Source organism: Amblyomma americanum, chromosome 8, assembly GCF_052857255.1.
Source record: "Amblyomma americanum isolate KBUSLIRL-KWMA chromosome 8, ASM5285725v1, whole genome shotgun sequence".
NCBI lineage: Eukaryota > Metazoa > Arthropoda > Arachnida > Ixodida > Ixodidae > Amblyomma > Amblyomma americanum.
Genome location: NC_135504.1, coordinates 47,835,815 through 47,860,816, shown reverse-complemented (window position 1 = coordinate 47,860,816; position 25,002 = coordinate 47,835,815). Strand labels below are relative to the sequence as shown.

The 25,002-nt window shown below is 45.2% G+C and overlaps 1 protein-coding gene across 1 annotated transcript in view; it reads right to left on the bottom strand.

The window, feature by feature from the left end:
• LOC144102355 (uncharacterized) overlaps window positions 1-25,002 on the bottom strand; it is a 51,251-nt gene that overhangs the window by 7,036 nt on the left and 19,213 nt on the right. Inside the window, exons 5-11 of the mRNA XM_077635646.1 lie at window positions 23,117-23,258; window positions 19,553-19,690; window positions 16,627-16,809; window positions 14,181-14,353; window positions 10,990-11,120; window positions 6,045-6,225; window positions 5,685-5,835 (exon numbers count right to left, since the gene is read on the bottom strand). Coding sequence (XP_077491772.1) covers window positions 14,182-14,353; window positions 16,627-16,809; window positions 19,553-19,690; window positions 23,117-23,258 — 635 coding nt within the window. The 3' untranslated portion in view covers window positions 5,685-5,835; window positions 6,045-6,225; window positions 10,990-11,120; window position 14,181. The remainder of the gene's footprint in view (window positions 1-5,684; window positions 5,836-6,044; window positions 6,226-10,989; window positions 11,121-14,180; window positions 14,354-16,626; window positions 16,810-19,552; window positions 19,691-23,116; window positions 23,259-25,002) is intronic.

Genomic DNA, 25,002 nt, shown 5'->3' with positions numbered 1-25,002 from the left:
GTCAACGGAAGATGAGTGGGTAATCTTGCGCCCTAATAAGGTAAGTTAAGAAATTCTGTAGTTGGATGGTGGGCTATACTTAAAGAGAATGATGCCTTTCTTATCAAAGCGCACTACCAGTAATAGTACCGCGAATATTTGCAGTGTTTGTTTATTGTTCAAAGGTGCCGGCACGCTGCCTCATCGCTTTGCTTGCAACACGACCAGATTTATATCGATTGATCGCATCCAGGCAGAGCTGATTCTACATTGTTCCAGAAAGTTCTAGTGACTTTGCGCGCTTTATCTCGAAAGTTCGCTATCAGCTTTCAATTGAGCAGGGCTGAGAGTGGCGGGCATTCTGTTAGATGCCGCCGAGCATGCTTGTTGCAACGCCGCCGCCGCAGAGTGATTCAGTCCATTGTGGGCGCAAGTCAGCCCAAGTCAGACACCCTTTTGGCTGCCTTTCTGCTCTCCGAACTATAGTCACCTTTATGTGACTTCTGGTGGAGGAAACGGGTTAGCCTTCCATGTTCCTGACGTCCCTTTCAAGTCGTGGCACCAGCCTTTTGCGCTTCGCGCCGGAGGACAAGCCAGCAGTTAACCGAGCCAGCAGACATCTTCAGGGAGAGAAGCCTGAGTTGGAGACCCTGCCAGACCGCCCTGACAAAGCAAAGACGCTGCTACGAGCACCAAAACGTCGCTAAAGATGTCGACGCCTATTATACGGCAACAGCCGTGGGTGCGCCAACATTCAAAGGATCCCTAGGCTAAGACCCCAAAGAAAGGTGGGACCAGTTTGAGCGCGTGGCATCATTCAACAAGTGGGATGATGCGGCAAAAATTGGACACGTATTTGTCTCACTAAAGGGCTCGGCACGTATGTGGTATGAAAACCACGACTCCTCCCTAAAGAAATGGGAGGTATTCAAGAAGGAACTTTTCAAGATATTCACCAGTGTCGCAAGGAACTAAAGAGCCGAACGATTCCTCAAGTTGCGAATCCTGATTCCGAACGAGCACGTCCGCGGTTACGACGAAGAGATGAAGCGCTTATTTCCCTGCGCCAACCCTGATATGACAGAGGAAAACAAAGTTCAAGTTTAATGCGTGGCATAAAAGAAAAACTCCTTGCCATCGTCGTCCACTGGCTGCCAAATACAGTCGATGAATTCATGCAAGAAGCCTGCACGATCGAGAAGACACACAACATCCGGGCTTGCCAGTACTACCACCCTTTTCTTGTCTGTGCAATCTGTCCGGACTCAACCACCAGCAGCGACAACTTGCGGAAAGTTATCCGCGAGATCCTCCACAAGGAGCTCCGCCGATTACTGCCATCGTCTGGACAGCCCCAAGCAGCGACTCTCATGGATGTGGTGCGGGAAGAAGTTCAACACGCACTTGGCACCCCGACGGCCACAGAACTCCAGGCCATGAACTACGCCACTGCAGTACGAACTGCAGTGGCAAATTTGTGTGGTATATTTAGATGGCGTCGTTTTCTTCGCCTCGAGTTTTGAAGAGTACCTGAAAAGACTTCGAGCAGTACTAGACACCATCAAGTCATCTGGCCTAACCATGAAAGCAGAGAAGTGCCACTTTGCCTATGAAGAGTTGCTGTTTCTAAGCCACATCTTTAGCAAGAAGGTAGTGTGCCAAGACCCGCAGAAAAAGCTGCTATGGAAAAGTTCCCACCTCCGGCAAACAAAAAAGCAGTGCGCAGATTCCTCGGACTGTGCGCATATTGCCGACGATTTTCGTGCATCACCGAGCTTCTGACGCAACTGACGAATGCAGATTTGCATTTTAAATGGGAAGCACCTCAAGCAGAAGCATTAAAGGAACTCCAGCATCGTTTACAGTCCCGGCCTATTTTCGCGCATTTTGATAACACCGATATTGATGGTCATGCCGATGCAAGAATCGTGAGCCTAGGCATCGCCCTCGTACAAAAAATCTACGGGCAGGAGATAGTCATCGCATACGCTAGCCGTTACCTTTCCAATGCTTAGGCTAACCATATGACAACTGAGAAGGAGTGCCATGACCTCATCTGGACTATGTCGAAATTCCGCCCCTACCTGCACAGACGACCATTCAAAGTGGTCAGTGATCACCACGCTCTATGCTGGCTTCCCGATTTGATCCCGAAAGACCCCTCTGGTCGCCTCGCTCGATGGAGTCTGCACCTCCGGGAGTTTACGTCACCGTTGTTTACAAGTCCGGAAGCAAACACTCCGACGCTGATTGCCTCTCTCGAGCCCCCGTAGGTGCACGGCCGCAGGACGACCATGAGTTCGCTGGACGACGATGAGAACCCATCGGCCCCAGCTCTTTCCCACAGCAACAACGCTCAGACCCCGACCTAAAACGCCTCATCGTGTACTTGGAAGGAAGGCGAAGTTGCTTCACCCCCCCCCCCCCCCTCGTTCAAGCGAGGACTGTCTTCCTTCTTTGTAGTGAATGATGTCCTCTTGAAGAAGGACTTCGCAACGAACAAAACAGCCTATTTCCTTGTTGTACCTGATTCTCTCCGAGAACAAGTTCTACAGGCTTCACACGACGAGCCGACAGCAGCACATCTCGGGTTTTCTCGCACCCTCCGCCGCAATCAAGACAAGTATTACTGGCTGCAACTATCTGCCGATGCCGCACATTATGTGAAAACCTGCCGAGATTTTCAGCGATGAAAGACCCCTCCCACCCGACCAGCAGGATTTCTTAACCGACTGAACCCCCCTCAAGGCCCTTTAGCAGATCAGCATGGACTTCCTTCGCCCTCTCCCAAAGTAAAAGACTGGAATTAAGTGAATCATTGTAGCGACAGACTACAATGCCTCCTACACTGAGGCGAAAGCCCTACCGAACGGAACAGCAGCAGAAGTCACCAAATTTTTCGTGAAGTGTATTCTGCTACACGGCACCCCCGATGTACTCATCACGGACAGGGGAACAGCATTCACAGCGGAACTGGTGCACGGGATCCTGGGTTACAGCCAAACCAGCCGCCGGATGACAACTGCATACGATCCGCAGACCAACGGACTGACCGAACACCTGAACAAAACCACCGCCGATATACTCGCCATGTATGTTGATGCCGAAACCCAGATCTGGGACGTCAACCTCCCTTACGTCGTCTTCGCCTACAACATAGTAGTGCAGGAGAACACCAAGATTACACCATTTAGGCTTGTTCATGGCAGGGAGGCCTTGACCACGCTAGACGCCAGGCTGCCAAGCGTTTACGAAGAAGAGAGCATCGACGTCTCCACCTACATTCAACGCGGAGAAGTCCGATGACTTGCCCGATTAAGGATCAAAGAGCAGCAGCGGACCGACGCCAGACGCTACAGTCTACGAATAGCCAAAGCGGAATGGAATCCAGGAGACCAAGTCTGGGTTATAACGCCCATTCGCTGCAGTGGATTGAGGGAAAAGCTTTTGCGCCGCTATTTCAGCCCATACGAGGTTCTTCATCGGCTAGGTGAACTGGATTACGAAGTGACCCTTAAAACAATAACTGTATCCCAGTGACGCCGCGTGCGACCAGAAGGTGTCCATGTCATCCTATTAAAGCCATGTTATCAGTGCTAAATGACGCTGTGTTTACAATATCTATGTTTATTTTCGCACGATCCGTTTTGTTTGGTGCTAGTCGCCTTATTTCTTTTAATGTATCGGGTCAATGCCTCTTTGGGAGGAGAGTAAGACGGCGAATCTTTGAAGTGTTCAGTGTTCAAAGCTGCCAGAACACCGCTTTATCGCATTGTTTGCTTTGCAAGACGAGACCAGATTTATCTCGATTGATCGCATCCAGGCAGAGCTGGTTTTACACTGTTCTAGAATGTTCTAGTAACAGTGCACACTTTATCTCAAAAGTTCTCTATCTGCTTTAAATTGAGCACGGCCGGCAGCGGCAGGTATTCTCTTCGATGACCGCCGAGAACGCTTGTTGCTACGCTGCCCCTGAGTGGTTCAGTCAAATGTGGGCTCAAGTCAGCCCAATTAAACAGTTTTGTTTAGACACATTTTTCGCAGCCGTTCTGCTCTCCGGACTGCAGTCACCACTACGTGACAATAGCATTACGTTGTATATGAATATCAGGTTCGAGTAGTTCGAGAATTTACAGAAGCACGTAGACAGCTTACAGTAACAGGCAACATGCTGAAATTTCATACAGCAGCAAAAAATGAAAGAGGAGTAAGTAGGACAGAAGAGAAAGCTTCCAGGGTGTTGAGAAAATGAAACGAAGCTGCTCTCACGGCGAAAAAATGTTTTCTTGTGAAGAATATAGCAGAATCTGGAAACAGCATAATCACCATAAGCTATGCAGGAATGATTTATTGCAGGCCCAACTCTGCCACTTTGTCAAGTATCGTCTTTCTGCCTTTCTTCCTTTGTTGAATGAACCAGACTAGTTCCGCATTATCCTTAGCCGTAAACACAATAAAAGCGCAGGGATGGATGGGTTGCACATAAACTTTCTTTATAAGAACTTCCAGCCGTTGTAATTCTATATTTTTACAATAAGCATCGCCGGTGCCATCGACAGTCACCCCATTCACTGGCAAGTTCCTAATCACGCCTGCACACTACATCGATCCCTTTCATCTGTGAGCAGTAACGTTTGCGCATCATATGTCAAAAGATGGCACCCGCCGCTGCAGCACAATTTGATAGCCACTGAAAGGATTGCAGAACGGTGGGTAAAAAAATTAATACGCAGAAGAATATAGTTATGTTTCAGATCCAAGGACGAGAGCAGCAGTGCATGGTTGGTAGGGGGCCCCTGAATGTGGTAAGGGAATACGCCTACTTAGTGCAGGTAGTGACCGCATACACGGATGACTGTAGTGAAATAACATTATAATAGGGTTAAGCGCATTAGGTAGGTTCTCTGAGATTATGAATGGCAGTTAGAAATATCTCTCAAGAGAATTATAACACTTGTATCTTACCAGTGTGCTCAGCTCTTGACCAGAAACGCGGATGCTAACGAAAAGACTGAACTTCAATTGAGGACAACGCTGCTAGGTATGAAAAGGAAAATGATAGAAACTCAAAGCATCTGAAGATGCTTAAGCATTGCCTTTAAGAGTGGAACGCGACAGCGGGTTGCAGCGCATCAGTACACGACAGTTAACGAAGTCGAAGACCACAAAACACATTCACTGGGTTCAATTTTATTCAGCTCGAAGGAACGAGTTTTTTGCTCGCATTGTGGTTATGTTGCTCATCCCTCACAATCCGAAAGACCTCGGATTAATTCCCCGCATCTTTAGATTTTTTTTATTTGGAAGTTCTCACGTGGTAACGCCAACAACGTCGACAATGGCTATTCTGCGGCACGAGCTCGCAAACGCCGTATATTGTCCCAAACCGACCCAGTTTATAAAAGACGCCGTATTGAAGGGATCCGGAAATTTCGACCAGCTGGGGTTCTTTCACGCGCACTGACATCGCACTGTACACAGGCCTCTAGCATTTAACCTCGATCAATGTTCGATCACCACGGCCACACTAGAACCCGTGTCTTTCGAATCAGCTGCCGAGCGCCATAACCACTGAGAGTACAAGTTACTAATATTTTCAGACTGGCGCAAGGATAGGCAGTGCTACTACAGGATGAAAACTGTTGGAAATCTTGCCACATGTTGAGTAACAGAAGCATCGCTGATTTTCAGAGCGCCATGCATACCGGGGTGCCGATGAGCTTGGCCGGTAAAAATGGTCAACAGCGCCTCCACTTGTCGACTGGGTGCCCTTGAGGGTGGTCACGAGGACCAGAGAGCATTGGTCGCATTGAAGACAAGGCGCCTGCTGTCGTCTTCTTGGGGCCGACCAGCAACCTGTAGCATTTGAATGCCCTTTGAAGTACCTGAACGGAAGTACGATCGGCATTGCAAAATTACTTTTTTAAGGGTACAAGTCTTAATAGTCTCTGCACACGAAATTTTGAGATACTCTCAGCTGATTATGTATCCCAAATGCATGCACGAAATCTTGTCATGTGTTGACTTTACAGAAGCATCGCTGATTTTCAGAGCGCCATACATACCAGTCTGCCGACGGGCTTGTCAGGGAGGAGTGGTTGACACGCCTCCACTCGTCGACTGGGCGCCCTTGAAGGTGGTCACCAGGACCAGAGAACACTTTTGGCATTGAAGACAAGGCGGTTGCTGCAGTTGTCTTCTTGGGGCCGACCGCAGCCTGTGGCATGTGAATGCCCTTTGAAGGCCCTGAAAGAAAGCAGGATCGATATTGCAAAATTTTTTTTAAAGAGTCAAAAGAAAACGTTGACAGATACCTGTGTGGTAGAGAAAAGAATTGAGGTTAGAACTGAACGCAAACAAAAAAAAACGAACATGATATGTCAGAATGTTCTGGGTACTTTCATCAGTGGTGACTGAGGGCGCGTTGCAGCTGCCGTTTTAAACCCGTAGTTCTATGAGCAGCAGGGTAACATTGGCTTTTTTCAGCTTTTCGTTCCCATTCTTCTTTAACTTAAAATAATTTTTTTATTACAGTAGGTGGGTCAGTGATGCAACTGTTGGTAAAGCCTCCATATGTTGATGAAATGAAACAGTGTCAACCAATTTGCACGAAAAATATGAAGCTGAAAATAAAGTTATACACAAGAGACTTAACACAATGGATTTTAGTTTTGAAGGAGTGGCTAAAGCACAGTGAGAAAAGGAGCTGCAGCGAACATGTGAACACTTTTGAACAAAGACCTGCTTGTGAAAGACTAGCGCATCTCTACGGAGACGCACGCATATGTGCGTGGAACCGCACACAAAGAACAAAGTTTACACGCATGGTTTCATTCGTAGAATTCTTGCGTCTCCTTCAAAAACAGCGGCCATTAACAGAACTCGCTCAACCTGCGGCCCCGCTCAACCTGCATCCCCGCCCCTTGGGGCTGGCGATGGATGCACCGCTGGGAGTCGCGTCCGCGGCCGTGACGAAGTCTATGCAAAAGCAGGTAGCCTGCTTCAGCTGGAGCACAGGCAGCGAAGCGGGTGATCAAGCCAGGCATTGGTTTCACAGTAAGACAACCAGACTGGAGCACATAAGTGATGCGAAGATTTTAAAAGGCAATGCTGAGTTACTTAAGTGCCCTTATCGAAACGCGAGCACATGTGGTTTTGGAGTTCTCACCCGGCCGCATCTCATTTCAATGAAACTACAATGCTGCTTCTTAGAGCCCGAGATAGAGAGCAGCAACCGGGAAAAACGCAGTTTTTCAGCATATGGCAGAAGTCCTGAACTTGAGAATTAGTGTCCTGCAAAATTCAGAAGCCCTGGTTGACATTAAAAAAAAAACAATTACTGCCTCGTAGGTTCCTTGTTCCCCGTAAACCATGAAGAGCAGTAGATATGCAAATTACTATAGTGGGTGCACTATAATTATGTTTACCACTTGGTGCTAGTGCCAGAGAGTGCCATCGAGTGCAGTGGCCTACGAAATCCGGTGGTGTTATGACCACTGTCATCACATCAAGCTGCCGCCAAGCTGTCATCACATCAAAACCTCTCTGGCGGATATCAAATTTCTTCATTCCAACTGGCTGACTCCGAAATTGCGCCGTAACCAAATTCTACGTTTTTCACCCAGATAATTTCATTTTATTTTATACATATCGTCTCAAAAGAGCAATTAAAATGAGTCGAATTTAATGACGTTGGGCCGGCTTGGCTTAACATTGCCAAGGCTAATGCATTTCCTTCGGACGAGGAAGTGTGAAAACCTGATTTATTCAAGAACCTCATCCCGTAGATGTTGAGCACCAGGCAAGGGGATATTTTATTCATAGATGAAGAGCAGCTGTGTACGTGGCAGTAGGTTTCAAGCTCCACATTTCCCTCATTTGGGGCGGGGTCTCTAAGCACTATGCCAGAGCTGCACTGTACCTGGTTGAGGAAGTCTAAGGCAGCACTGTCCCTCACAAGATCCTTCCTGAGTAGCATGCTTTCTCCAGGTCATTCGAAAGAACTCAGAAGCACCAGTGCGTCTAAGCGTAACCTATAAGTTACAGCGGAGCTAGGATAAATTGCAGATTAGACCTTTTTAGCAGCGCCCGTTCATGTGACGGTCTTTCCAGGCTGCTCGAGGAGCAGCACCTTTAGAGACCAAGCTAGTGTAGGAAAACGGAGGTCTTCAAGAACATTGAGGCGAGACCTGCCACCTACCTCAGTTGACCCATCGTAAATTGGAGACAGGAAAATCCCCTTCTCCACATTTAGGGGATTGAAGGGAGACTAAAGGGAGGAGGGCAGAGAGAGAGGGTTGGAGGCATCGGGTGGCAAAGTAGAGAAAAAGAGAAACTAGAGAGGGAAGACACTTTTCTGCGATGGGCGCCATGTTGGCATAAGTGTCTGCCTCGGCTCCGGCAGGTGGTTGGTTCGAAACCTTCCAAAGCTCACCACCGAAAACTACAACTGAAACCCACTGCAGAGTATTACTGCAGTCCTGGGCAAATCTGTGTTGGGCTCCAGCTGTCTGACTTTGCGAGAAATAAGAGTGAGCAAGTCTGTGAAAAACTCTGTTGTCGGCTATGAAATTCTGTTGTCGGCTACAACGACTGCAAAATAGGCGCATACGCCTCCTCTGAACACAATTTAAAGCCGCAATCTGATCGTGTTGAATCCAGTGGCTCCGAATTTATATAATAGAGTAAGTCTAGACAGCTTGAATTTAAACCACTAATCTAGAAGCCCCCGTGGTATGTTATGCCTGAGGACTAAAAAAGTTACTAACGCGGTGAGGCTAAAATCGGCATCTACCACACAGGCACACCTTGTTACAGCCAGCTGAGGAGCCGAAAAGTCTCTGCAGTTCAGGACGGACAAGGCGACTGGAGGAGCAGCCATCCACTCGACGGTTGCGTCGAAGTGACATATCCAATAGACCAACAGAACTTGTGGGGAGCACGAAGACCTACAATTCTGGCCCATCATTTTCGAAAGAGACCATGTACTGGCAGTCAAGTATATATCTTTGAAGCTTGAAAACAAGCATAAGTTACAGATATATATCACAAAAAGTTTGAAAATCAGCATAAATTATAGATGATAAAGCAAATTTATAGAAGGTCTCGTGGCCCCAAACGATACAACGGTTAGGAAAAATGACGGAGAGTTCTTTGTGAGGGTAAACAAACGAGTACTGTTGAGAGCCGTGTGACAGTCTACTTTTTGTTCTGCAAATTTAACATGAGAAGATTGATTTCCAACTTTTTAAGTACGCCTATTCCGGAAAAAACTGTAAATTAGCAAAACCTACACTGCACAGAAAAAGTGCAACCTGAAATATTAGGAGCAAGGAACCATTTATGAGCATCTTTCTAACATGAGAAAAAGTGAATGCGATCGCTTCCACCCAAACACTGGCGCCCCGGGAGCCACGGGAGCAATGACAGCAGCGTTTCGACGGAGGCAAAATTAGCTCAGCTAGTCCAGGATTTACAAAGCGAAGTCTGTCGCCGTTCATTGTGTTCATTGACGTTGGCTTGCTCTCTGGGTTAATGAACGCCTCAATCCCCTTCTTTGATGTACGTGGCGGTGGTGCGAGTGAGATATGGGATGCATGCATTAGCGCTGACATCATTGTGCCAGACACGTGACACTGCAGCAGTAGGCTGCACCGTTCACTGGGTGACCAATGTCTCGCGGTCAACTATTAACTGCCACCTGCCAGGGTGGCAGAGTGGGCGCGCTGCCTATATTTGCAGTGTGCGGAGCGGATTAAGAGCAGGTTTTTGCTTTTGGACGCCAACGCCACGAACATGAAAGCTCACTTGTTTTCTTTGGATTTTGAGGAAATTAATTTGCGCAGTAACTGTCCCAGTAACTGTCGCATATCTGGGTCATATCTGGGTGACCACAGCACCATAAGGGAGGGAATAAAAGGAGGGACAGAAAAAGAAAAAAGGAAATTGAAAAGAAAATTGGATATTGAGGAAAGGTGTGGCATAGTGGTGGAACACCTGTGGCTAGGTGCAAGTAGTGGCACATGCGCAAGAGTGACTAGCGATGCTTATCCATATCCAAGATGCGCCGCTGAATAGCCTAGTGTAGCTTTTGCTAGGAAAGAAAGCCTGCGGAACAGAAAGGTGATCACGCGGTAACCGTGGTACTTGTGCACCCCATGATGGTCGTTTCCGAAGACGATATAAAACAATTTATCTAATTAGCTTTTACTCTTCAAGAATAATAACAAAATGAAAATTACCGAAGACTAGGACAAACGACTCTCTACATCATGCTTCGTGCCTTGAGCATTGCTTCTTATTTAAAAACTAGCTTACGTTTAGCTGGCACAGCCAAAACAATCAGCTACATAGCCAAAACAATTTAAACATACTGCTAAATTTGTTGTCATATTTATTATGGCTCAATACAAAAATTTTTTGCTATGCATAGCTCAAAGAATAAATCTTATATTGATATTTTTCTCGGGTATTTGCAGTTTTCTCCATTTTTCATCAATATATAAAAAAATACTCAACCGCAAGCTTTCTCTTGCTCCACAAGAGGTAAAACAAACCATATGATATTTCGTTCCCACTAACAGAAATCAAACAAACTCCAAATGATAAGCTCATGTCATATGGAAATTTCCACGTCAATCGCACACGTCCTTGCATGCATACAATTAGGTGGTTTAAGCACCAACATTGAGGTTGGAGAGCTCGAAAAAAATGCATGTTACAAACTTTTCACCACATGTAAGAGCCAAAAATATGACTGCCTTTATGTTTCGGACCATCTTTGCTCATTTATTGAATACAGAAAAGTAAGGTTATGAACTGAGGTAAGTGTAGTACTTGCCGCGCATATTTGAATAATCACGGTTTCCTACCTTTCAGCAGCCTGCCTAGGTTTCAATGAAGTCAACGCCCATACTGCTTGAGTTTAGGCTTGTACACTGTGCCTTAAATTCCACCCGTTGGAGCATGGAACACTAGGCAATGGCAACGGCAATTTCAAGCCTCCCTTACCTTCAGGACACCTTTCCCACCGTAGTGGGCAGAGAATGGGCGCTGGACAGGATTCGGAGGTCAGTGGTGCGCGAGTCCCAGCAGGCGCATCTTGCTCCCGTGATTGTGGTTGTCTCGCAACAAGAGTCTGCCTGTGCATCGAGAGGGAGAACGTTAGTGGCACCGTTCCAGCTCGAGTGTGTCGCGTTTAAACAATGGCACCAAAAAAGGGGTTTTATTGCAGCATCGACGCTACTGGCTATAACACAGTCAGTTTAAATTATTGGTTTAATGTCCTGAAACGACGCATGAGCAATGAGGAACGTTGAAATTGGGGGTTTATGGATTATTCGGACTACATGTGGTTATTTTAAATGCGCTGACATTGCAGACCGCACGTGCACTTTAACGTAACAGGATCTACAATAATTTAGATGCCTCGCCCGTATTTACTGCAGGGTCGATAATACAGCATCCCAAAGGTGCATCTTTATTCATTAAGATAATATCAGAGGTCCAGCAAAGTCAGCCACGTACCCATGATGGAGGTCAGTCTGTGAGGCAGACGTTAAACAGGAGCAGTCATCCGCAGAGGAAACGATAAGGACTTAACAGTTGTGTTAACGCACCTGCATTAAACACCCAATATCAAGCTTTGCCAAAGGTGTCGTCAGTGTTCCCCTTGACCTGTTCAGGAAAGGCACCATTGTAGGCCAAGTATGGCCAAATATGGCCAATCATTTCCTCTCAGCGCCAAACTTCTCAACGCTGGGCCGTAAACATGTACAACATGTGATGGCCCATAGAAAAAGGTTTATGTTCATAGTCTGTAGAGGTTTTGTTGGGTCCTTCAAATGTTGACGAAATTTCGTGCAACAGCCGCAATTTAAACTTCAGTTCGAGAATTATCACAAGTCTCCAGAGCGCCATTTTGTTGCGATCTTCGCTTTCCGCAAAGCTTACCTGCGAAAAAAAGTGCTCTGGTTGGCGTTTTTAGATTGTAGGTAAAAGGTCCTTGTGGGAAAAAGCACAGATGAGAAACGCCTCCAGAAGTGAGCACGCCAGACGAGCACGCCAAAAGTTGACGCACATGGCGCAGTTCCCCAGCTTTGAGCGCTTCCTATTCTTTGTAAAATAATATCGTTCAGCGGGCGAAGCGGCGACTAGGCATTTAAATGGGCAGCCACCCTACCAGTAGCAATTCCCTTGAGAACAGAAAATATTGACAGCCCTTAATATTTGTGAAAACACAATATTTTATCAAGCCACACACTATATATCCGGAAGAGCTATGCCATATTATTGCGTTCGATATTTCAAGCACGCCACTATTATGAGGTTTATAATAGGTTTATTATAGGTTTATGTATGAGGTTTATAATAGGCGAGCACTAGGCGCCTCGGAAGTGAAAAAGCCGTTCTGTCTACGTTTTTTCACCTAATTTTTCTCTGCTCACTGCTACGCTAGTCCTCCTAGCAGAAGTTAAAAATGCAGCAAGAAATATACAGGCAAGTATTTGTGCCATAACGTAGACTGCAGGTCTCCGCTAGACAAATGACGAAGGGCCCTCAGTACAACGAGCCACAATGAATGGCCCACAAGAATAACACAGGATGACAGAAGAATGAGCTTTGTGTGAAACCCAGCTTTCGGCCCTCGTCACCTGGTGAGTTAACAGCACGTGGAGAAAATTATCGAGCTTTTGATGTTCTCCTCTTGCAGTGTTCTGAAACGCTGTCTCCATCGCATAGAGAGATACGCATCTACAATTACTTGTCGCGCAAAGAACTCATGCGAGTATTTCATAGTCGAGCATTCAACTCACACGAATATTCTCATCGGCATCATCCTTGCGGTTCTAGTACAGTAAAACCTCGTTACTACGAACCTCAGATTAACGAAATTTTCAGATTTACGAATTTTTTTAAAATCCCCGCCAAAATGCCTATATTTTAAATGTAAAAAACTTTCACTACAACGAATTTCAAATTACCGAATATTTCAGAATAACGTTTGTAATTTAATCTTGCAATCATCGCAGGACGCTTCGTTATTGCGAAGTTCCGTCAAAGTTTCGTACCAAATCCCTGAAGCTGACGCCTATCATCATCATCCGAAGCAGCAGCTATGCACTGGGGAACCCGTTGCAACGGATACAGCCCCAGCGGCATCGGGATCAACGCTAGTGTCGCGTTGAGTGAATATAGGCTAGGCGGCGCAAGCTGCCGCCCGATACAAAGGGTAAGGCCATTATCATCCATCCAGCGTGTGGTCGCATACTGCGCCGTAGTCTTAAGCCTATTCAGTGCAGTGTCACCACGTCGACAGCGAACGGTAGGATCTGCAAAGTTATCGGCGCTGTGATTGTGTTGTGCATTAGCTTTGCTGACAATGAGTTCTCCTGGCCCCCGCGTTAAAAAGAAGCGACGCCAGTTTTCGCTTAAAGAAAAAGCGGACATTCTGTTGCAGCTGAATGTTGGAAAAAAGCAAGTGGACTTGTGCAGGGAGCTTGACATCACACAGTCAACAAATACAACGACGCTCAAAGATCGGGACAAGATCATAAAACTACATCGAGAGTCGCTCCCTCAAGAAAACGTCTGCGGCTGGGCAACTACCGTGGACAGCGACTTTCGAATTATGTGGACAGCGACAGCGTGGCGGCTACATCCGCGGAGCTCACCACCGAAGACATCGTGAATCAAGTGCATGAGCAAGAAGAATGTAGTAGCGACGAAGACGATGCCGACACTGGATCAGCGCACGAAGAGGAAGAGATTGTTTCCGGCTCGGATGTCCTAGTCTTTCTAGAAAAGACCCAATCATTCCTCGGGCGCTGAAAAGATGTCCCCGGTGACGTGCACAGGAAGGTCGAGGATGTGGAGGCGTTCGTCCTGCAGCGCTTGTCTACTCGCCAGAAGAAGATAACAGACTTCTTCAAGCAATAAATTGTAGTTAAACTGTGCCCAGCGTTATCGTTTATTATTTACTTACCAATACATAAATCTGCTGCAAAGGTATGTACGTAATTTTAGTTCTTGTGGTGCATTACTGACATGAAAATAAAGGTTTTTCAGTACTACGATATTTCAAAATAACGAATTAAATTCGGCGGTCCCGTGAAGTTCGTTGTAACGAGATTCTACTGTAGTCGTAATGTAAATTCGCTTCAGCAAACAGCATACTGAACTCTAAAGTCGTCTCTTCTCACCTTATATGCCCCAACCGCTTTTAGTTTGCAGCAGGCGTCTCATCGGGAGGGAGTCCGTTCCGCTGATGCGAAGAAGTACCTGCGGGTAGCTGGAGGTACGCTGCCGCTGCAAGGTGCCGGAGGGAAGGCGATGCAGTCTAGCTTTGGCTTCCAAGCAGAACATTGAGTATGGCCTGGACAAAGAGATATGCGACGTTGACAAGCACGCCGCGGAAGAACGCATGCAGCTAGAGAAGGGCCCAAGGTAGAAGTAAAGTGGCTGTTTGGGCTTGTTGGTCAGTGATCATAGTTAAAGAATACAGCGCGAAAAAACAAGGACAAACGAGGTAGTACACAAGACTGGTGCTGACTACTTCAAATGGCACATTTTTCTTTTTGAGTTGGAACGTGCGGATCCTGGCCTTGCAAGTTGAAATCGCAATAAGATTCGCACAATTTATGGCGGCATCTTGCTTGCTCATCGTCGAAAGAAAAAAGCGCAATGTAGAAGAAATCTGATGAAATGAAGTGGCTGTTTGGGCTTGTTGGTCAGTGATCATGATTAGAGAATGCAGAGCAAAAGTACAAAGACAAATGAAGAAGTGCACAGGACTGTCGCTGACTACAAACGCCACAATTTTCTTTTTGAGATGGAACGAGAGGATCCTGGCCTTGCAAGTTGAATTCCAGGCTTTGCAAGGTTAAACCATGAGCAAGCAAGACGCCGCCATAACCTGCGCAAATCTAATTGCGATTTCACCTTGCAAGGCCAGGATCCTCTCCTTCCATCTCAAAGAGAAAATTGTGCCGATTGAAGTTGTCAGCGCCAGGCCTTTGCACTTCTTCGTTTTTCCCTGTCTTTTTGCGCTGCATTCTTTAATCATGATCAAGGTAGAAGGCCTAGTTTAAACAGACGAAAGGGCATAGTATTTTGCGGCATAGTATTACAAGTGTTGGCGCACTTCGGAAAGGCTGTGTATTACTTTAAGTAGTAATTTTGTGAACTAATTCCTGACGACTAACTTTTAACAACCCTACATGGGCAACTGGTTCCAAAATAGAGATTTCTAGCTGGCCGTTAGTAATAGGTATATTGGTTTTTAATATTTCGAAAATGCGAATACCCTCGCCACTGTGGCTCGACAAAATATGGCTACCCTGTACGAAAATACATGAGCTTTTGAAAGCATGCATGCAAAGCAACCCCTCCAGTGCTTGTATCTAGTCGAAAAAGCCAAATTTTCTGAGCCACAGTGCAAAGCGTAATTGCATTTTCGAAATTCTAAATATTGCAATAGCTGTTACTAACAACCGGCTACAACAGTCTAAATGCAACTAGGCTCCTAGCCTTTGTAAATAAAAAATTACTTATTAAAAATTTGTTAATAAGTAAGTACTAAAGAGGATTGATCGTTTCACTGGAGACTTCCAACACTGGTAATACAATGCCGCAAGAGCTACATCTTTACCCTAAAAATTCATTTAACTGTTCGCTGAAACACCATGCATAAATCGAGGATTACGGTGTGAAATGGAACCATGTGTTAGGCAGAGAAGGGGTAAGAGGGTCATTGCATGTGAACTGAATCCTATTTCGCACTCAAATATAATCGAATTTTAAAAAAATTATAATTTTTTTGCTTTGCTATATTAAACAATATCTTAGATGGTTTAGCGCCAAAAAATTTTTCATGCTGCGGTAGTCATTTGAAATTTTTCAAAGTTGTCTGCAATATATTTGTTGGAAACCTGTTGCGAGTGATTAATACTTTTTGTGTGTGAATAAAAGACATTACGCTTTCACAAGTAATTATCTGAAATGAAGCTCTTAATTTTTCTTAAACATGTAACACAGAAAATCGTTCTGAAGTATGAGTTTCTGAAACATTGTTTGAAAATTTCACGTTGTCACAGTCACCATTTCAACTACTTTCCAAGCTTTCCATAAGAAAATAAAGTTACCAGAAGTGTTTTAAAAGTCAGAAAACATACACCGTGCCATAAAAAATTACTCGTTCATTCAGAATGATTGCTCTTTGCAACATATTCAGCCTTCAGCTGCAACAGACATTTAGTACATTGAACCGTGTCATTCAATTACATTTCTCATGTGGTATGGATTCTATTTTGTTTTGGATGAGATAATCTCACAAGTTGAGCACACATTGGCGCTTTGACGCCGTTTTCATGCACTGCATCTAAATATCTCAAGCAAATTTTGACGAGAAAGGCGTCCAAAATCTGCTTAAGGAAAAAATGTATGAATTGAAAGCTGGCTAAGTCTAGAGAGATGCACAGCACGAAAATGCGCCTAGGAATGACTCGGAGTTAATAAAGTCTTTGTAGTCTCTGTGCACGAAATTTTGAGATAATCTTCGCTGAATATGTACCTCCCATGTGCACACTGCAACTATTGCCTTGTGTTGCGTAACCGAAGGATCGCTGATTTTCAGAGCACCATGCATACCGGGCTGCCGATGAGCTTGGCGGGTAGAAATGGTCAACAGCGCCTCCACTCGTCGACTGGGCGCCATTGAGGGTGGCCACAAGGACCAGAGAGCACGGCTGGCATTGAAGACCATGTGGCTGCAGTAGACATCTCCTTGGGGACAACTGGCAGTCTATGGAATGCGAATGCCCTCTGAAGACCCTGAACGAAAGTAGAATCAGTATTACAACATCATTTATTAAAGATTCAAAAGAAAATGTCCTGCAGAGATCTGTCAGGTTGGGAAAGGAATTTAACTTAGAAGTGAACGCCATTTAAAGAAAAACGAACACGATGTTTCAGATCCTTCTCGGTAGGTTCATCACTTGTGATTGAGGGCACGTTGCGTCTTGCGTTTTAAACCTATCGCTCAATCAGCAGTATGGTAAAGTCAGGTTTTGTCAGCTTTTTTTTGCATTTTAACTTCATTTTTTATTATACAAGTTGGGAAGGTGATGTAACTGTTGGCAAAGCCTCCATGTTGATGAAAAGAAAGTGTCAACCAATATGCATGCAAAATAGGCAGCAGAAAATACATTTATACAAAAGAAACTTAATACGATTGATTTAAATGTAAACATTTTGAAGGAGTGGCTAAACGTTAGTGAACAAAGCAGCTGCAGTGATTATGTGAGTGGTTTTGAACAAGGACCTGCTTGTGGAATTGTTAGCGCATTTCTATGGTGACTCGTTTACATAAAAAGGATACTTTGAATGTGCACTGAGTTTTATTTGCATGCATATGTGGGCGGCAGCACGCACAAAGAACGAAGTTTACACGCGTGATTCCAATCGACAACTTTAGCGTCTCCTTCAAAAACAGCTGCCATTAAAAGAACTTGCTTATCCTGCGGCAAGAGGAGGCTTTAAAGGCAGCATCTTCTCCTCCTCCCCTGCACCACAGCTGCTTGGGGTCTTGTGGGGAAAAGAACAAAGACGAGAAGCGCCTCCAGACGTCAGCATGCCCGACCAACACATCAAAAATGGACGCACGAGTTATACTGCAGAGGTTGCTAACGTTGAGCGCTTCCCAATGTTTTAGAAACGGTGTTCAGTTTGCTATGTGCCGACTTGCCTCTTAGCTGAGCAGCAGCCATACAAATTCCAATTCCCTTGAGAACAGAAAATAATGTGGGGGCTTATTGTTTGTGAAAACACACTATTTTATTAAGCCGCACTTTATATTTTCGGAAGAGCTATGCCATCTTATTGAGCTCGACATTTCGAGCACGCCACTATTCTCTTGAGCTATATTTTCAGGGGATATTCTGTACGAGATTTTTTAAGTACAGGCCTCGGAGATGAAAAAGCTGTCCTGTCTGCATTTGAAGCCTCCAACAGTCAGCTGCCACCAGCAACAAATGTCACACGGATGCCGCTAGAACTAGTTGGGTTACAAAAAAAAAAGCCGCTGTGCAGTCTGGTGAAGCAAGCTAATGTCCCCATGAAAAAGAAACATCGGTTTAGCAGCAGCAAGGGCCACATGCAGAAGACCAAACTTGCGCACACCAACTGCAGCAAAGTGGAAAGGAGGATTGCATGTCTGGGTCCGCGGGGCGATCAATAGCCAAATCCAATTAAAAATACCACGTGGAGCCAGCTGCTAGCCCCATTGCTTGCAAAACAGCAATAAGTAACCTTTGCGAAAGGGTTCATACATATTGTGCTAGCGCATATGCGTAGCATTTATTGCAACGTGTAAATAGTGGGTTAATTCTTGCTGGAAATCATCACCTTGCACCATAACAAGACAGCATCGTAATCTACGCCTCCGGACCAGCAGAGAAACTGGACACGTGTTTAAAAACAAAGTGGGGAAACATCGCAGAAAAGACAGGCGGCCATGATAAGCACATTATTTTCTTTAGAACGAAAGCAAGATTTGCTGTTCCTGCTTTGGAATGAAGTTTTGTTATTTTCATTTCCCAAGTATTTCCGTGTTTCACGGCAGGCCTCGACCAGCAAAGCGATAGGCACGCATGTAGCCGTCCCGGTGACTAAAATATTCCGCTACAGATAGCGTGGTCCATCATGTCCAGATGCCAACAATGTGCATTTTAATGTGAATGCACTGCCGCTCGGACAGTGCAAAAATGTTGACGTCCGTCAGTTGTTCACGCAGTGCCAATCATCCGTTACATAGTGCACGACAGCACCACTCACTAAACCAGTTTCTCTGCACATTTTCTGTATTTGGCAGTTCCATTCTGCTGTTCAGTGCAATAGTTTCTGTGCGGTTATAACAGTTTCCACCTATGTATCAGTTTTTATTCAAACTCAGCATCTGCAAATGTGAGCTGGTGTGATCAGCTTATGTAAAAGCAGGCAGACTTAGCAAACGTGAGAACAAAAGCACCTGATTTGCGCATCAGTTTCAGATTAAGATCAAATACAGACTGGCTGCGCCCTGCGTCAACAGCTCACGCTATGCGCCACTGCTACGATTGGTGATATAGTAGACGGAAAACTATCTTTTAGGCATTGGCAGGAATTTGATGACAGCCGTGTGTTGACATAAAATGACTTTATTTCTTTCAGAACAAGGTTGAGCCCAACAAATGGCTAGTGCTCGAGGCAGGTGCTTCATACATTCGCGCTCACAGGGCAGCAAAAGAGCGTGGGAAACTCGCAATAAGATATGATACAAGGGTGACGCCAGTATCCTCATGGACGCCAGAATCCTTATATAGCAATTTCTAGAAGCTGCCGAGACTAAGTAGCTTTTACGCCGGGTTTTCTGATTTTATCGGCCTTATAATGTGCACATCAGAGTGTTAGCTAACGCGGAGAGATTCTTCACTTTAAGCGGGAGCCTTTGTTGCAACCAGCAAAACCAGCGTACTTAAGCTGCCCATGCGGGGGAAGTGAGCTTGAAACTGGGCAAACATTTTGCAGTCCTCCTCACCTGCTTCCACTTGGTTCATCGCTGAGGTGGCGAGGAAGGCGGCCCTCGGCTTCCATGGCACCCACGTGACAGCAGCACTTCGGGCGTCTGACGCACCTGTCGTGTGCCTCGGCAATCTCCACAGGCTCTGGCTGCAGCCTGTGTTGAGGGTAACAGGTTTCGTCCTGCATTAAGGCTAGTATCACGGCCTCAAAGATGCCCACAGAAAAGTTTTTTGGATTATGAGAAAGCCAAGAGAGCATTTTAAGTTTGTCACTTAATGGATAAGCGTGCTCTATAAAACAAATCAATATGATGCAATAACCGCATGCATGCGCAATCATAAAATATCAATACACCTTGATATAGAGCACAAATACCTATACTGTCATACATTCTGAATCATGTAGTTATCATAATTAGCGATGTAGGTACGACTAAACGTGCATGAGATGATTGCATTAAAGAGATTTTTTCATTAGAAGGGCTCTCACGTTGAGCGTTGCGGTGTACGAGTAGACCAGAAAATTCCAGAAGAGATTGTTCACTGTGTGCTGCATGTAAAAGATGCCAATAACTCAAGCTTTGGCGGGGTTTACTCCAGACGCAAAGGAAGTAGCTCTACATTCGAAAAGACATTTAGGAGGCAATGTTATTTCTTTCCAAGGGTACTAAGTTTAACCCTTTGTGCTTGGTTCATACCAAGACAGGTATCGTGTAGGCATTGGAGAGGGCATTAATGGCTCCATCATTTTAGGCGCGGAGGAGATACACGCTGACCTGGCGCCTGGAATGGGTACAATGTGTAACGCCAATATGAACACAAACGCAGCTCTGGAAAGCTGCAGAAGCATGCTTAATTTCAAACGAGCAAATTACTGCCATTAATATACTGTACCAGTGAGGCATACTTGGGCACTAATAAAAATTAGCGAATACCTGAGCAGCAATTTCGGAATACACTCCGGCACAATATGTTTGACCTTCTTAGGAGCTGATTACATAAAAAAAATCCTCCGGATAGATAACGCCATGCAGTGCACTAGCATATGGAGCTCTGCCGTGTTGATTCTGTCTTTGTATTAGACAGACATGCCAATGTATTTTACTGTAATCATCTTCAAGGCTCACTGCACTGGTATTAAAAAAGTGTGCACAGAGCTTATATATCAGAAGAAAGTGCAGCAAAAAACGGCGTTGGTATATCAAAAGTGTGTGCTGCAAACAAGGGCATACACATCTCTTTTTTTCATTGCAATATTTACTTTTGCACTGTTACTCATTCTGCTTCAGTGGAGACGACGCTACAGAGAATATCATGCCCACTGCAGCCACGCAGTGGGCATATATTGCACACACTTTGTGGAGACGCGCGGCGATCACTTCCTATAGAAAACCGCCGAAAGAGTTATGATGTGCCAATGAAATTTTCATCTCGAGGTGACGTAAGCAGGCAATACTTTTTTCCAGCATAAGCATTCACCTTTTTCAAATCTCTTTTATCAGAAATTATATCTTTCATTGCAATCCTGCCTTTCTGGAGAGGAGCGTCGTATTTCATGTCTAGAATTGAGGGTACTCAAGTCCAGATGACTGTGGTATAATAAAATGCCACAGTGTTTTTGCTGTCACCTATAATTTCGGCGTCCACACAATCAGCACTGCAGAGCGTGACGGTCGCGCTCGCAGTTCAGGACGAATACAGTTACTGAAGCCACCACCAGGCCTGCCCCGGGAGGCACACTGAGAATAGAGGCAACTTCTAAAGGCAACATCCAGACACACATCACTGGGTAAACCGTGGCAGCAGAGGAAAACAGATACAAACCAGCATCATTTCTCGCTTCCTTTTCGATTTTGAACTGTTTTATTCTATAGCGGCTTAAAGCAAACAGTCTCAGCGCACTACTGATTATATCTCGAATTAATAAATTCTGTATTGGAAAGAAACTGCATAATATGCACTTGTATCAATAAATTTGTAGACATATTTATGGCTTCATTTCACCATCATCATCAACCTGACTGTGACGACTGAGGGTAAAGACCTCTATCATGTATCTCTAAATAACCCTGTAATTTGCCAGCAGTGGCAACCGTGTCCCCGCAAACTTCTTAATTAATATGATCCGCTCACCTAATTTTTTCCAGCTCCCTGCTACGCTTGTCCTCTATTGAAATCCACTGCGTCAACCTTAAATATAACTGGTTATCTTGCCTTTGAATTACATGCCCTCTCCAAGCCGGTTTCTTCTTGATTTCAACTAGGATGTCATTTCCCATGTTTCCTGCCGATTGTAATTATTGTACCTACTGTAATTATATCTCTATAACTAATTGTGATAACAATCAATATAGTTTTACTCTTAGGCAACTATCAACTGTGCGATCTATAATAACTATTTGAGCGTACTTCCGGCGAAATGCTACCAGAACAAGCTCATGTCTAGAAAAAGGATGCCAAAAGCGAAGCCCCAAACTCATGACACTCATTTGACTGACGTTCCAGCCATTCACCCGCGCAACGAGAGCCTTCCAGACGATGGCGGCGGCTTCATTTGTTCGGTGAGTTCACCGAAGGCCGTTTCAGCCACTGCGCCTCCCAGCTACAACTGCTAGGAACCACTTCGCTGTCGAATAGCAACTAGAAAGAAATTTTATCGTTGCCTACATGATCAATTATCTTCCTCGTTTTTATAAAACTCGTTGCGTACGCCCCAAGCGGTTCCTTCTTCGTTTATGTGCCACTTTTCTTCGTTCCGCAGACGCATCATTCACACACACAGCTTATTAGTAGAAAAGAAGGAAACATCTGAAACGCAGTAACCTATCGCGTCATGCCCCAAGCTTTTAAAGGTTATTCCTGTTGCATCGTCCTGAAAATATAACAATTTACGATTCCTCGCTTGGTTGATATTATACTGAATGAAACAAGAGTTTTTCCTGCAGAGAAGTAGGCGGAGCTGATAAAGCAAGCTTCAACACTTTCTCAGAGAAAATGGAAAAAGAAAATGCACTATGTAACACCAACACCTCACTAAGATGTTTTGCGCCAATTGTGCAGTTTCAGTTAAGGTGTTACAAAAAGCTTGTAAGTTTCACACTGTCTGTGTTTCAGGCGGAACTGTATTTTTGCTCAACTAAAAATGGCAGAGACTCTCCTATGTTCGATTTTTCAGCATATATTTCAATTTTGTCTTTGCTGTGTTCATCTTTCAAGTTTCATTCTTGCTGTGTGTCACATGCAGTGTTTTTCACGTGGTGTAGTGATTTGTGTTTTGTCATGCCCCTCCTGCATGGGCCAATGCTGGTTTGCAGAATTTTGAAATAAATAGATAAAAATATGCAGCGTTATTTAAGTGAGTGAAATGCCAAACTGAGTTGCGCGGTACACACCATTCCAACTTGACGAGGGAAGTGAACTTTATTTCGAGTTTTATGGATTGGATTTTAAGTTACTACTAAATTATCCATATGATTAATTCTGCATACTCTTCAGTTCTTTAGCTGTGCCCTTCAGACAATGGACGATGGAGTCATGTTTGCGTCTCCTACGTGGGCAAAGCCATGGGCAGTCGTCCTCACCTTGAGACGCTCTGGTGACGCAGGCCCGGGGGAGTAGGGGCTGCTGGGCGGAAACCAGCCATCGCCGTCACCTGCGTGATGATAACGCTCCAGACACAAGAGGTGCCCACTGCCTCGACGACGGGCTGTCCAAGGGTTCGAGCTGCCAATCAGGACGAAACAACGAGAACGTTAGTGGCCAAGTTTCAATGCACTTCCACAGTATTAAAAAAACAGGGTTATGTTAAGGTATTGGTGGTTTAACATTCCGAAACATCTTACGCTATAAAGGATGACATAGCGGAATGTTCAGAGTAAATGGGGTTTATAAGGCTCAGCGACATCGCACACTGCATGGGTGCTTTTGCGCTTTGCCTTCGCCTAAATGATATAGCTACGGCCGGATTCCACAAGAGCACTCTGGCTTTATTTGAATGCCTTGCCGACGCTCCACTCCGGGGCCTGATGCTCATGTCCACTTGGGAAGAATGGGAGATCCTACTGGCGTTCGACGGACACGGCCAGGTAGGAGATTACCACTGACCAGGCGGTATCAAAATAGGTTCTATTATACCGTGCTCATTTTATATAGATAAATATACCGCCGTCGTGTGTACGTTATATATACATATATATATATCACAAATTCGATAGTTTCCGCCGCTCCCTCTCTCTTCTCGTAACTTTTGCACAATGAATATGAAATGTCAGCGCTCCCCCTCAAGCTCCACCTACTCGGCCCCTCCGCCAGCTTCCGGAGGGGGAGGGGAAAGGAGCTTCTAGTTGCGGCAATGGCAGCTGCATGTTGACAGAGTGTTCGTGCGGCAAAACAATGATAGTTCTGCGCTACTGGCGCAACGAGCACTGCAAGACGTGTTGCCCCCAGGTTCGAGCGAATGTCCGGCATGGCTGGTTGCTCCTGGGTGTATGAAGCGCGAATATTTAAGAACATATTATAACTGATCGGCTTGCTATTGAGGTCTTGTACACGGCATGACCACTCGGTGGCCAATACTTTAGACTATGCAAGCGCATTATAAGTCAACATCAAAAACCCTTTTCAGGGGCCCTTTATGCCCCAAATGCCAAAAAGAGACATGCCGGCTTTCAATAAAGAGAAAAAGCACAAAACATCCATATTGATCATCTAGAAATATCAGTGCCTGTCAAGCAATTACAGGCAGCCGGTGAGAATATTCGCATGAACGATCAGTAATGCATGCTCACTGATGTAGGCAATAAAATGGAAACCGCCACATCGTTCAGGAACGTAGTGCATTTTCTTTTATAGTAGGGCACTTGTCAGTCCAATGCCTTGTCCATCTTATCACATGTATCGATGGAGCGACTAGAAAACTGCCCCAAAACAAATGAGTCCTATCTATCCAGCACCTGGGGAACACAAGCACCGTTGTTGTAGTTGATGTGAAAATGGTATAATTACCTTCCACTCTATATGTACACGGAAGATTCTAAGCACGAGACTACAATACTTTATAGCTCTGCTCCTAGATTTCCTTCTAGGTGTGGCGCAGGAATACTGCGGGAAAACAACGCGGCAAATTCCCTTCTCGCTAACCAAGATACCGGTTCAGTTCGCCCTACTGACTGGAGCAAAGACAGGCGCTATCACTCTCTTTGCGTTCTTCTCTTGCCAAGCAAAAAGTTGTCAACTGCAAATTTCATTCAACCAGAACACCAGCACGTTCCATGTAAGACGTCAGATCTGCTTTCAGTTGATTCGCTGTTGTGCATGCACATTCTCGTTCATCAATATCTGGACGCCACTCCTGCCTCATGGTTGTTAGGAAGATACTCGCATATGTGGTGTTTGGATGTTATTTGGATTTAACGACTGGATCTTCACATTCTCAAGATAGGAAGGGCAGCGACATAACACGTACACA